The sequence below is a fragment of the Pogona vitticeps genome, chromosome 4 (genome assembly GCF_051106095.1).
Source record: "Pogona vitticeps strain Pit_001003342236 chromosome 4, PviZW2.1, whole genome shotgun sequence".
Lineage (NCBI taxonomy): Eukaryota > Metazoa > Chordata > Lepidosauria > Squamata > Agamidae > Pogona > Pogona vitticeps.
The window spans coordinates 66236305-66249937 of NC_135786.1; the positions used below are offsets into that span (position 1 = coordinate 66236305).

The 13633-nt window shown below is 44.6% G+C and overlaps 2 protein-coding genes across 3 annotated transcripts in view; both read right to left on the minus strand.

Moving 5' to 3' along the window:
• Positions 1 to 4417: 4417 nt before the first annotated feature.
• The window catches only part of SPATA6 (spermatogenesis associated 6), a 43219-nt gene continuing 34003 nt past the window's right edge, over positions 4418 to 13633 (minus strand). For both annotated transcript variants that reach the window (XM_020788126.3, XM_020788125.3), the window contains one exon: positions 4418 to 4756. In XM_020788126.3, coding sequence (XP_020643785.3) covers positions 4585 to 4756 — 172 coding nt within the window. In that variant the 3' untranslated portion in view covers positions 4418 to 4584. The remainder of the gene's footprint in view (positions 4757 to 13633) is intronic.
• LOC144588621 (uncharacterized) lies at positions 4675 to 10300 on the minus strand. The gene is made up of 4 exons (XM_078391727.1): positions 10107 to 10300; positions 9179 to 9977; positions 5694 to 8445; positions 4675 to 5434 (listed from the first exon to the last, which is right to left on the minus strand). Exons 1-3 carry the CDS (start codon positions 10298 to 10300, stop codon positions 6709 to 6711), a joined length of 2730 nt encoding a protein of 909 aa, XP_078247853.1. The 3' UTR covers positions 4675 to 5434; positions 5694 to 6708.

Genomic DNA, 13633 nt, shown 5'->3' on the forward strand with positions numbered 1-13633 from the left:
GATTAAAAACCAGTAAACCGGGAAGTCTGCAGCAAAGTCTTTTAGGAGTTAGGCTTCTTTAAAAGGAGGGGTGTGTGTGTGTTTTTTAATACAGTGATAGATCACACTTATGACACAAGCTGTCAAAGATCCACAAACATGAATTTTCATAACGCTGTATCACTGACTACAAATAAAGAAGCATTATCTATGGGTTTTATAGGCACAGAGACTGACATCATTTTTGCAAATTAAAGCCCATGAAGTTAGGGTGGCTTTTTAAATATTCAAAACCATTCTTGTTCTTCAAATGACCAACTCCTGCCCTTGGAGGCATAATGGAAGACATCAGCAAAGAAAATTACATCTAAAACATAAGCATCTAGAATGCTAGATACTTCAGGCATAATTCAGATAGGTAAAATATTAACCTAATAACATATCGAACTAAATCCAGCCAATACAGATGAAATAATCCACATAACACCATTCCTGATAGAGTGGTGTCATTCCTTTCAAAGGAGAAAAATGATTTGTTTGACATAGCCAGTTCTATTATAAAATGAAGTGATCTAGGGATGTGCCTAATAAATCCCAACTCCGCTTTTTGCAATCCCATGCTATCCTTGAAAATAAGGGGCTGATATACTTCCAAATCTAACCTGTACAATTTACAGTAGAATCTTAATTATAATAATATTATAATTGGAATACATTGGGGGCAATACACTGTTACTGTGAGCAGTTGACCATCAGGTTTTGCATGTTAGTTACATTAATGGGTGTATGACCAGGCATGCAAATAAGATGCATCTGGGCACTTCATCAATTAACTGCAATTGGCAATGGAAATCTAGGCAGATCTTAACATGAACACCAATAGGATTCTGGCCAACGTGCTATTTATCTCCATCCTGTGCTGCTTTTATACCAGAACTTAGGGCTCAGAAAAGTTACTCATAACTCCCAGAATGCTTGCTGAGGGATTTTGCAACTTGCATTCCAAAAATTAACTGCCAAAGCTCTGCAAAACCAAGGTGTTCCTTTTGCTTAGCACTGAAAGCCAGATGGACGTAGCATCACAAGATACTTAAATCCACAAAGTATTTAGGATTCCTTTTACATGCCTTTTGACTTCTTAGCTCATGGAAACACTGACAAAACTTTTTCAGCTGCAACTCTTTCCCCCCAAACCTGCCATATGCTGATTACATGTTCATATTGTTTTCAGAATTAAAAGTACAATACTTGGTAAGAATTCTCATATCCCACAATAGGATTTACAGTATTTGGGGAAAGAAAAAAAATGTGGCCACCAATTTCCAGTTTTCTCTTCTTGTGTGACTATGATGGAATTATGTCATCCCAGTCACTGATACATCACTTTGTGGATGGCAAAAGATAAGGAGCAAGTACAGAAAAATGCTATTTCCGACTCTAGTTGGGAACTTAGAAATTTACATTTGAGAGAAGGGATTTAAACTGTATTAGAAGGCAAGGTGCACTAGACAATTACCACTTATTACTATGTTGGTTCACTGCCCAAAACGTTACTTATCTCACACTACAGTCAAGGTGGAGACACAGCCTGTCCTATATGCAAGCTGTTTGCCAAATAACAGGGTTAAAGGATAGAAAGACTTGGGGATTATGGAGTCAATTTGGTTACATTTTTCACATTTAAAATACCCAGTATGTAAAACAGATCACATTATACTTGAAGGCAGCTTAAAAAGCCAACATGTTAACTGTTTATAGGGAGAAACAAGTGAGACATTCAAAGCATTGTCCAAGGTACAACGCTTCATGGAGGGTCAAATATTATGGATCAAGGCTGATGAATTTTATTTCAGAACAATTACAAGTTGTTAACTACAGCTAACAACACTGTTAACCTTGGTCTCTGCTACCAAGCATGGGTGCTGCATAAAAACAATGTAATGGCACCGAGCAGGTGAACTACTAACTGAAATTTACTGTATGCTTCTTTACACTGGCATGCAACATTAGAAACCCAATAATAATATAAAATGCATATTTCTGAGTGTTTGGGGATGCACATCGTCACATGCTTATTACGGCAAACACCACTGGATTCATCCTATGTACAGTGGAACAGAACTTACTGGTGCAATGTACACAGCAACGCTATACACAGATGTGAGCAAGCTAACCTAAACTCAACAAAATGTACTGTTATGTACCTTCAAGTTCCTCAAGACTTATGGCAATTCTAACTGGTGTGTATGTTAAGACGTTCATGGAATGATTTACCAAGGCCTCTCTGCCCAGTGAGCTTCTGTGGCAGAGCAGGGATTTGAATTCAAGTGTCTCAAGTCCCAGTTTAACATGCTCTCCACTATACGCCTCTGGATCACCAACACAATTTACTTCTGACTAAACTCCTACAATACTCCCCACTTCTGTGAATCAGTTGCCTTATCCAATTTTTACACTGCTCTGGTGGTAGGAGTGGAAGATGTATTGTCTGAAAACAGCAGAATTTAACAGATTGAGGAAAGCCAGGAAATTATTTTTACCCATGAGAAAGATATCTCATGCTCCCTTCTACCAGGAGAATTGAACTCTGAGCCTCTGGCTCCACAGCCAAATAACTAAACCCCTGAATTAAACAGCTAGCTTTTATATTTTCTACTGGTATTTTATTATATTTTTTAATTGCACATTTAGAGACGGGCATGAAATGCAAATTTGGCTGTTTGCGCCAGTTCATCTTTCACACAACAGGTGTTCAGCAGTTCCCAGCAGCACCCAAAGGAGGTGGGGCAGGGAAGCCAGGGTGCTGCCTCTGGGTGGGCACCTGGTGGAGGAGGTGGGGCTGGGAACCACCAAACACATGTTCATCTGAAGGTCAAATTGGCATGAACTGGTGGTTCATGGCCATCTAACATGATCTCAATATTTTGACTGAACTGAAAATCCTTTAAATCCTTTAAATAAACAAATTACCACTTTTGGCCAAATGTAGAACCTATGGACTTACAGACTCAATCGGGATAAGAGACTTCACATTTTCTAGGACAGCCCCATCAGTAGAAAACAGAGATGGACTGGTGGTAACACTGGACATTTTATATACTTCACACTGTTTACCAGCTCCTCCAATGAGCAACATTTGAAACCACCTTTGAGAGTCTCTCCTTACATGAGGCAAACATTCCAAAGAGAACGTGCCTGTTTCTTCTGGTTTGAAAGGAAGGAGATAGACAAGCTTGCTCCTGGATTTCTTTATCCCTGAAGAATGTGGGCAGCCTGCCTCCATTTGTTAATGTGCAAGATACTCAATGGAAGGCTGAAAAGGTTTCTTCTCAGGGGGATGTTGCAAAATTGCTAGTGAACATTTGGTGTCCTTTAGCAAAGAGATGCTATCTTTGCCAACACAAGCCTGCCAACCAATCCCTTGGGACTGTGAGTACTGACTCCACATAATACAGAGGTATGGCACATTCATAATATTTATATTTTGATGGATGAGCTGGCTTCTATGCTCTGGTTTTGTTCTTTTCATACTTCAACAATGCATTGACATTGCTGATGCAATTATATAGAATACCAGATCCTAATTAGCTAGAGGAAGTCTGGAAACAAACAGAAAAAGAGAAGAGCAAAGAAACTGCTGACATATAATCAGAAAGTTAGAAGAGACTTTGGACGTTATGCAGTTCCGCCCCTAACTCAACACATAACACCACAGGTATGTCAAAATACATATTATAAATAGAAGCCTCAACATGAATAGTAGTGCAGGAAAAGAGGGAAAACATGGTGCACTTTGAACCCTCAGAGAGAACCTGTTGCCCCCATACTGCCAAGAGACAAGGGTGCCGCTCCGTGCTCAGGTGGAGCTGACTTCAAGCAGCACAGTTTTCCTAATTCACGTCATGCCTGCCAAAATCACCTTGTGGACTATGTGCACAAATTGTTCACAACAAATTTCCAAGAACAAAACTGGGAATATAATTAGGCTTTTTACATCTGTACCGATCTTCTCTGACCCTCACTTGACATGGCATTCTTATTCTTAGGATTCTTTGGTGTCTGTTTTGATAAAGACTGCAAAGTTGATGTTGCTATTCCTGAAAGATGAACTCACACATTCAATCTAAGTGAAACATGATCCTTTCCTTTCTACCTAGCTTATGGATGAACTACAGGTTTTCAACAATTGTATTTAGTGACACATCATTACCAATGAATGCTATTCAGTAGCGTAGTATCAGAAACACGTTACTACAAGCACAGGATCCCATGTGTGCCTATATTAGTATAAGATAAATATGATGTATTTGCAAAACCATGAACATCTGCGTAATGGAGGAATATGCTTATTCACTCTGATTTAAAGCTGACTTTGAGAAATGGAAAACCAAACACACTGACACATTTATAAATCCCATGAGCAAATAACACACACTAGTTGAAATCCTCCAGATTTTATTCATTTCCCTGTTGGGAGTCCCAGCCTCAGAATTTCAAAAATATGTCAAGTAAAAAAAAAGAAAGTACAAATATTAGTTAGACAAACAACATTTTCATTAAAAATACTGATTTCGTATATTGTTCATTTTCACCTACATGACAACTTTATTTATTTTTTGAAGCTGAGCCAGAAGCTTTCTTGTACATGTTTCGATAGATTTTCTCCAAACTCTCTTCAAAAATTGCTCTGTGTGGTTTATTTTTATACTGAGCAGCTTGACTGTTCCAATAATCATCATCATCCAGATGAACCATGATGTTCTGCTGTAGCGATGAACTAGCAATTCCAGCAAACAAACAAACAAAAAGTTATTTTTCTAAACTCAAAGAAGAGTGAGAGACAAGCAACTTTTGTTTGCATATTTTTAAAAAGCTGTTTACAAATGGTCTGCAGATTGAGTATTCTATTCAGCCATGGTGATCTCATCTTAGAAACGCATCCTTTTATGATTTCATAAATGTAGAAAAATAGTAGTATGATCTTATTTCTTTCCCTGCTTGTGCCTATTTGAATTCACTTGGTTACAACTTCTGCTCAAGTAAATGTGTTAATATCATGAGTGCCTGAGATGTATAGTTAAACATACTTGAATCTCTTCCACAGACTTTATGTGTGGAATCCATAACTTCCTTGTGAAATCCAATACTATTGCACAGAGCAAGCACATGGATCTAATCTAAACTGGCATACTACTGGACTCTAGCCACATGTTTTTAAATGCCAACTACTTACCCCAGTGGCACTGCCTTCTATCATGAAGTAGATAGGGATTTGTGTGTGAAAGAGAGGCATGTGCAAAGAATTGATCCTTGGAATCTTCTACACTTAGATAGGAGAATTGAGAAAAGAACAGGTTACTTACCTGTAAACATGGTTCTTTAAGTGGATTCTCTATGAATACACACTGATGGGTTAAACAGCGCCTGCGCTGGTTCCTCTCGGAATTTTCCAGAGCTATGAGGGAAAAGATACAATGTTTGAGTTGCCCTGCACTGCGCAAGTGCAGCCCGCCAAAAATCCCCAGTTCCATGTGCCCGCACATAGAGAGAGTTGGAACTTAGTCAACAGTGACGGACACGTGGGGAGGTTGGGCGGGTCGTGTGTATTCATAGAGAATCCACTTAAAGAACCATGTTTACAGGTAAGTAACCTGTTCTTCTTTAACGTGGTTCTCTATGAATCCACACTGATGGGTGACTACCAAGCTACTTACAGGATGGTGGGCCGTCACTGCAGCAGTGATGTAAGGATAGCCCTCCCGAATCTGGTCTCATTCTTGGCCCTGAGGTCCAGTCTGTAGTGCTTGATGAATGTGGATACACTGGACCAGGTAGCTGCTCGACATATATCGGGGATGTCAACCCCACGCAGCAGGGCCGTGGATGTAGCAACAGCTCGTGTGGAATGAGCACGCAGGTTTTCAGGGAGAGGTTTGTGCTGCAACTCATAGGCCAACGAAATGGTGGAAACCAACCATCTGGAGAGGGTCGACGTCGAAGCAGCAGTCCCTTTACGTTGGCCATAGTAACACAAGAACAGTCTCGGGACCTTTCTGAAGTCCTTGGTCCTGGAGATATAAAAGGATAACGCACGACGAACGTCCAAACAGTGGAGCGTACGCTCAACATCCGAAGAGGGTTCGGAAAAAAGAGTAGGCAGCAACAGAGGTTGGTTGACATGAAAGTCTGAGACCACCTTTGGGAGGAAAGAAATATCTGGGTGTAACACCACCTTGTCCTTGAAAAATTGGAGGTAAGGGGAATCAGCCCGGAGAGCCGCCAATTCACTAGCCCTACGGGCAGAAGTGATGGCCACAAGAAACAAAGTTTTGAGGGACAAAAACTTCAGGTCACAGGTAGCCATTGGCTCAAAGGGGGGACGAACCAGTGAGTGTAGTACTGTCTGTAAAGACCACTGAGGTAATGGTCTTCGCACAGGGGGTCTCATGTTGGTCAGACCTCTGAAGAAAGCTTTCACCGTTGGATGGGAAAACCATCTGGAGGATTGAGATCCCTTGGGTTGGAAAGTTACAATGGCTGAGGTGTATACCTTTAAGGTAGACTTAGATAAACCAAGATCGAATAGGTGTCTGAGATACAGTAGCAATGTAGATAAAGAGACGGGAGATGCTTGTAAACCCCGCTCCGTAGCGAATTTGAGAAAGCCTTGCCACTTGTGTTGATAGAGGCGGATGGTAGAAGGCTTTCTTGCCTTGTCAAGAACTTCCATTATTGACGGGATATCCTCCACGCTGTCAATTGGAGGGAGTCGAGGTCGGGATGGAAGATCGACCCCGAGTCCTGAGTTATTAGGTGAGGAATGAGAGGAAGCTTGACCTTGTCGATTGCTGCCTGCAGAAGTAGAGAGAACCAAGGTTGTCTGGGCCACCAAGGTGCAATCAAGATTGCTTCTGCTTGCAACTGGAGGGCTCTGACTACTGACCTCTGAACCAATGGAATGGGAGGAAACAGGTAGAGAAGGCCCTTGTGCCAAGGGATCATGAAAGCATCTCCCAATGATCCTGGGCCCCGTCCTGCCCTGGACGCATAGCGGAGACACTTCTTGTTGGAGTGCTTGGCAAACATGTCGATTGTCGGAGTTCCCCACCTGTGGCAGAGTTCCTGAAAGATCTCTGAGTCCAGTTCCCATTCGTGATTCTGAGTGGGACGGCGACTGAGCTCGTCTGCAACGATGTTGTCTGTGGTGGCTATGTGGATGGCTACCGGGTAGATGTGCTCCTGGTAGCACCACTCCCAGAGATGTATTGACAGGAACAGAAGGGACTTTGATCTTGTTCCTCCCTGCTTGTTCACATAAAACATCGCTGTGGTGTTGTCTGTGACGAGCTGAATCGCCCTGCCTCTCACTAAAGGTAGGAAGGACCGCAAAGCCTTTATGATGGCTAGCAGCTCCAGGTGGTTGATGTGCAAGCCCTTCTCCTGATGGGACCACAGGGCGTTGATCTGATGCCCCTGGCAATGGGCGCCCCATCCGAGTGGACTCGCGTCCGTAGTGACTTGAGTTGTCAAATGAAGAGGACGGAAGGGACGTCCCACCAAGAGGTGAGGTGGGAAAGTCCACCACTGAAGCTGTTGTGCCAGCTCCGGGGTGACAGTAAGAAGCTTGTTTGGACTGTCGAGGAGTGGATCGAAGAGGGACAGCAGCCAGATTTGAAGTGAACGCATCTTGAGGCGAGCATGGGACAAGGTCGCCGTTGTAGAAGCCATGAGGCCTAGCAGATGTTGCGCAAGGCTTGCTTTTACTCTTGTCCTTGGCCTGAATTTCCTGATGGCTTTGTGTAACTTTCGGATGCGTTCTGGAGGCATGAACATCCGAGCGTGTACTGAGTCTAGCCTCGCTCCGATGTAGTCCACCACTTGAGATGGGTTCAGCTTGGACTTTTCGTGATTCACGGTAAGACCTAGTGACTGTAACGTCTGGAGAACATACTGAGTGTCCTCTAAGGCCTGATGTTTTGAGGTCGAGACAATCAGCCAGTCGTCGATGTAGGGGAACACCTGGATCCCCTGGAGGCGCAGGTATGCTGCCACGGGAGCCATGCACTTGGTGAAAGTCCTGGGTGCTGTGGAAAGGCCGAAGGGTAAGGCCAGAAACTGAAAAAAGGTGTTGTTGAAGAGTAGACGCAGATATTTCCTGTGGCTCTTGTGTATGGTGACATGGAAATATGCGTCTTTTAGATCCAGGACCACAAACCAGTCTCCTTGCCTCAGAAGATGGAGAATGGACTCTAAAGTCACCATCTTGAACTTGCGTGGTTTGAGAAACTTGTTGAGGCTTCTCAGATCGAGGATGGGACGGAGTCCCCCGTCCTTCTTTGGTACCAGAAAGTATCGGGAGTAAAAACCGTCGAGGACATCCTCTGATGACACCTTCTGGATGGCCCCTTTCTGAAGGAGAGTCAGGATTTCCTCCTCTAGGATTGGATCGAATGATGTAGGGTTGACCTGTCCTAGAGGAGGCAACCTTATAAACTCCAGGCGGTAACCGGAGGTGATAATGTTGAGAACCCAGATGTCGTTGGTGATGAGAGTCCAGTTGTGAAGGTAAGGAGAGAGGCGGGTGGTGTGGGAGGGTGACGGTGGAATGGCCAGGGAGTCAAAGGTACTGTTTCTGTTTTCTTCCAGGTGCTTTGAAGGACTGCCTCTTACGGGACGGTTGGGGTCTGAAAGCAGCAGATGAAGAGGAAGAAGCCTGAGGTGGACGTTGGGAAGAATTGCCTCCATAAGTACGGTAAGTACTGGTGGAAGGCTGTTGGTAAGACTGGGTGGTGTACTTTGGACGCCACTGAGGTTTGGATTGTCTAGGTGGAGGTTGGACAGAATAGGACTTGGCTGTTTTCTTACTTTTATGTAAGTTTTCCAGGTTCTCATCAGTACTCTGGCTGAAGAGGCCTGTGGCATCAAAAGGTAGATTTTCTACTCTAGTCTTAATGTCCTCAACAATGTTGGCTGAGCGCAGCCAAGCATGCCTTCTCAGAGTGATAAGGGAAGCAAAATTTTTGGACGTGGCCTCTGCTACATGGCGGGCGGCTAGTCGTTGGTATTTAGATACCGTGAGAGCTTCCGCATGAGTATCCAGACAGAGCTGTCTAATGTCGTCTGGAGCCATTTGAAGGGCTGGAAGAACCCTGGACCAAAGTTGTTTTTGGTAGGCACCCATAGCCACTAAATAATTCACTGCACGCAGGGTGAATGTGGTCATAGAGTACATTCGACGTGCCAGAATCTCTAACTTCCTGCCCTCCTTGTTGGTTGGGGTAGGATGACCTTTTGCAGGAGTCTTAGTGGAGCTAGACTCCACTATTAAAGAGTTGGGTGCAGGATGCATGACCAGGAAAGAGGTGTTGTCACCATGGATCCTATAGAGATTCTCGGTTCTTTTCGAAATCGAGGTAGCATTGGCCGGGTGGTCCCAGAATTCCTTAATAAGATCCATCAGTTCAGGTATGAAAGACAAACTGACTGGATGCGTTCGCTCGGCCTCGATATCCCCGAAGATGAGATTTTCTTCTCTTCTTGGGGACTGTTCAATTGCAAGCTTCAAAGCCTGCGCCATGCGGCCAACCATTTGGGTGTAGGAAGAAAAATCTTCCGAAGGAGAGGATGGCTTTAAGTTCGCTGCTTCTGGGGGCAAAGGTTCCCCCGGGATCGGAACTTCCAAGGACACCTCCGACTCGGTGTCGTCTTCCGCACCGGAAGATTCCTCTCCGGGATGCTCTTCCTCTGAGTGGTATGGAGAGGATGGAGGACGAGGTACTTTCGGCCCCGAAGGTGTCTTTTTCGGGGCCGGAGGACACTCCTCTGCAGGTCGTCGAGGTGGCGCGACAGGCGGTGCAGTCGGGGCATCCGTCGGCGCCGTAGGCTTACCGGAGCCCGTTTCCGAAGGTCTATTCGGGGACGGGGTTCGACGCGGAGAACGTGACCGAGAGGATGAGGAATAGGAGTACTTAGATCTCTTTCTCCTATGTCTCCTATCTCTTGAGGTAGAAGAGGACTCGGTAGAAGAATCCCTTCTTCGCCGTCTCCGGTGGGACCTCTTCCGACCCCGACTGTATTCTGAGTCGGACGGTGAGGAGTCCCTTCGGCGTCGGTGGCCTCGACGGTGCCTGCGTCGATGACGGGGTTTTTTCGGCAATGGTTCGTCGTCGGCAGAGTGTGAAGCTGGACGCCGAGGGACTGGATCTTCGACCGGCTTGGTAGGTCGACCCCGTGGGGGGGGAGAAGATGCCGATCGACCCGACTCCGAAAGGAGTGAAGGAGATCGGGTGGTACGCCCGGTAAGTATTGGGCTGAGCGGCATGCTCTCGGCGCCGGCAACGAGCTTGTCGAGCTGGCTAACCGTAGGCGATTTTCCCAAATCCACCGGAGGCGGTTGGCGAGGTGGAATGGGGGCGCCTAAGTCGGAGACCGAGTCTCGGTCCCGAGAAGACTCCTCAAGAAATGGAGAAGGGACCGAAGCCGAGACAGGTGGGACGACCAGGGTAATCTCCTTGGTCTTCGCCTTAGCCTTCGACGCCGCCTTGGACGGACCCTTCTTCTTTGTCGGTGCCGAGGTTGAAGAAGAAGGAACATCAGAGGAAGACTTCTTTCCAGTAGGCAATTTCTTAGATTTCGCTTTGGAAACCTTCGTGGACACCTCCTTGGATGTCGAAGGAGGGGAAGAGGAGACCAAAGTGACCGATGAACGAACGGTGGAGACCGACTGAACGGATTCCATATCTGACGGTTGTGAAGCTGAAAGAGTACGGTTCCAGAGAAAATACTTGAGGCGTTGCTGACGAGATTTTAGGGTCGCCTTGGTGAATTCCTTGCAATGCTTGCAAGTGGTGGGCGAATGGGTCTCGCCCAGACAGAAAAGACAGAGGGAATGATGGTCCTGGAAGGGGAGCTTCCCGGAGCAAGCAGAACAGCGGCGGAAAGGTCCCTTTTTCGCTGACATAAGCCAAGCGGTGAACGAACGGTAGAGAAAGTCAGTAATTGAAGAAATCCTGCTGGCGCGTGGCGCCTCAGCAGGAGGTAATAGGCCTCAATCAGGATCAAGCGGGAAGTGAAAGTACTTGCAAGAAGCACGCCAGAGGCAAGGGAAGGTCAGCCGGTCCGAATTCAGGGCAACGGAGAAGCGGATAGACGATAGGCAAGCCAGGTCAAGTCCAAAAAAAAAATCCGAAAATAGCGAAAGGAGAGTAAAATCTCAAGAGCTCTAACCGAGAGGTTCCAACTCCGCGGGCGGATAAATGGAACTGGGGATTTTTGGCGGGCTGCACTTGCGCAGTGCAGGGCAACTCAAACATTGTATCTTTTCCCTCATAGCTCTGGAAAATTCCGAGAGGAACCAGCGCAGGCGCTGTTTAACCCATCAGTGTGGATTCATAGAGAACCACGTTAAAGAACATATGGCTCAAGAAACAACTTTACTCCAGAAGTCTAGTGCTTTTTTATAGCCTGCCTTCCTAAAAGTACAATATCATTGTTCAGAGCCAGTATCTCTTATATGGCTTTCACCAATTAATTCTCAATCACCCCTGAGTGCAGAACACACAACAATGGGCTTAAGTTACAGGAAGCCAGATTTCAGTCGCATATCAGGAAAAACGTTCTAACTGTTAGAACCATACAGCAATGGAACCAATTATCTTGAGAGGTGATGAGTGCTCCAACACTGGAGGCATTCAAGAGAAATTCAAGAGAACCACCTGGCAGATATCCTTTGATTTGTATTCCTGCACTGAGCAGGGGGTTGGACTCGATGGCTTTGTACGCCCCTTCCAACTTCATGATTCTATGATTATTATCACAGTACACTGGGATCAGACTCAGCCTTTTGAAGAGAAACAACTGGGTTTACCAGTAGAATCAGTTTCACTAAAGGCCATGCTGCAGATACTAATGCAGGTGAGAACAAAATCTTCATCTCTGCTAAAGCCATGGAACAATCTTATCATTAAAAGACCTTAATGAAATATTAACTTTAGTTTTATTGCAAGACACACATGACTCTGTAACTACTTCTTCATAAGTTCAAACAAAGTCAGCAAAGCCTGAACAGGAGCACTATAGTAGGTTTAATGATCAGTGGCTGAAATCCTGGTTATGTAAATTCCATAAAGAAAGGCGGATGACATCATTTGAAAATTAAAAATTCTTCTCTCCCTTCCCAAGGTCTCCATGGATCCTGAGTAATCCCTTTTTTTTATCAACAACCTGTGGGGCTACAGGATGGGATGCAGAAGTATCTAATTACTGAAAACTATGGCAGCGCCTTGGGGCAAGAATGCTAATTTCCAAAACTTTACCCTGGATGATCAGCCTTATGCTGCAAAACGTACACAAACAGGATTTCAGTCAGTGTCTTGTTCTAAGAAATCCAGCTCTGTTGCCAGAAGCACAGTCAACACAACATGTTGGAATTATGTTCATAAAGACTGGCAGCATTTTCTGTCAATGTACTGACTGTGTCGAGAGTATTCACTTCTGGTGCCGGGCTATTAGTCCACCCTCCCTCATAAGAAATTTAACAGTGGAATGGACAAAACTCCATCCATGTTAGAAAAACATCAGTCTGCTGTCTTAACTGGAAGTTATCCTGACAAGCTGAACTGAGGTGATCTGGGGATTACATGCACAAATCATATTAAGAGCAGGATAACTGCACTCAACTCCACTTTCCCAAACACCTGTCATACATCTGTCACATACTTTTGTTCCATCACATTTAGAGTCCCACAAGTTCCTTTCAAAGTTGCACACATACTAAATATTTCAATACCATAGATCTTCTGTGCAGTCCCAATGGTTTTCAATAATTTACATTGGTGTGAACATTTGGTCAGCAAATCTATTTTCCCCTCTGAATTCTGTCTTAGTATGCTATTTATGAAAATGACAGGAAACTCCAAGCTGTCAGAATGCCTTTGACTCTCTTTTAACTCCCACCTTCTTGACTACTCTACCAAATGTGATGAACCTGTCAATGTCTAACTGTACTTGAATATTAGATTTTAAAGTCCATCATTTTCAATGATGTTATGGAAATAGTGACTGTAACTTCTTGACTGATGCCTTGTACATCCAAAGGGATCTTTGTGTCCTACATTAGCATAGTATGTTATGCACACTGCCTTGCTTGAACCAGTTTTGGAAATGACAGCATGGCACCTTTTAGGAAAATTGGTACCCACTTATATGCTAATCAATTTATCATCTTTAACTCTCCAGACTCAAAGATCTGTGGAGAATGAATTGGGATAGTTTGGTTGAGATGCACAAACACAGAGTGATACATTTATGAACTGAAACTAGATAGATCAGGGGAGAGGGACAGAACCCATGAGTCAACACAGGGCCCCTCTTCCTATGATGCACTGAAGACATGAAAACTACAGCCTTGTGCCTTCTCCCAGTATCACTGAGTCAATAGCAAAAGCTCTGAGCCTGACATAAGTAATGACTCTTTTCCACACCAATCTTTGCATGGTTCTTATGAGACAATAATGCAAATATCAGGTGATTCTATTGTGATGATGACCCAAAATATGACCTCCTCCTATGCTACTTGGGGCTTTGCACATTACCCATGGTTATATCCAAGGAACAATCTGCAGTGGTCTGCCTGTGGGTAATTTAATGTAAGGGG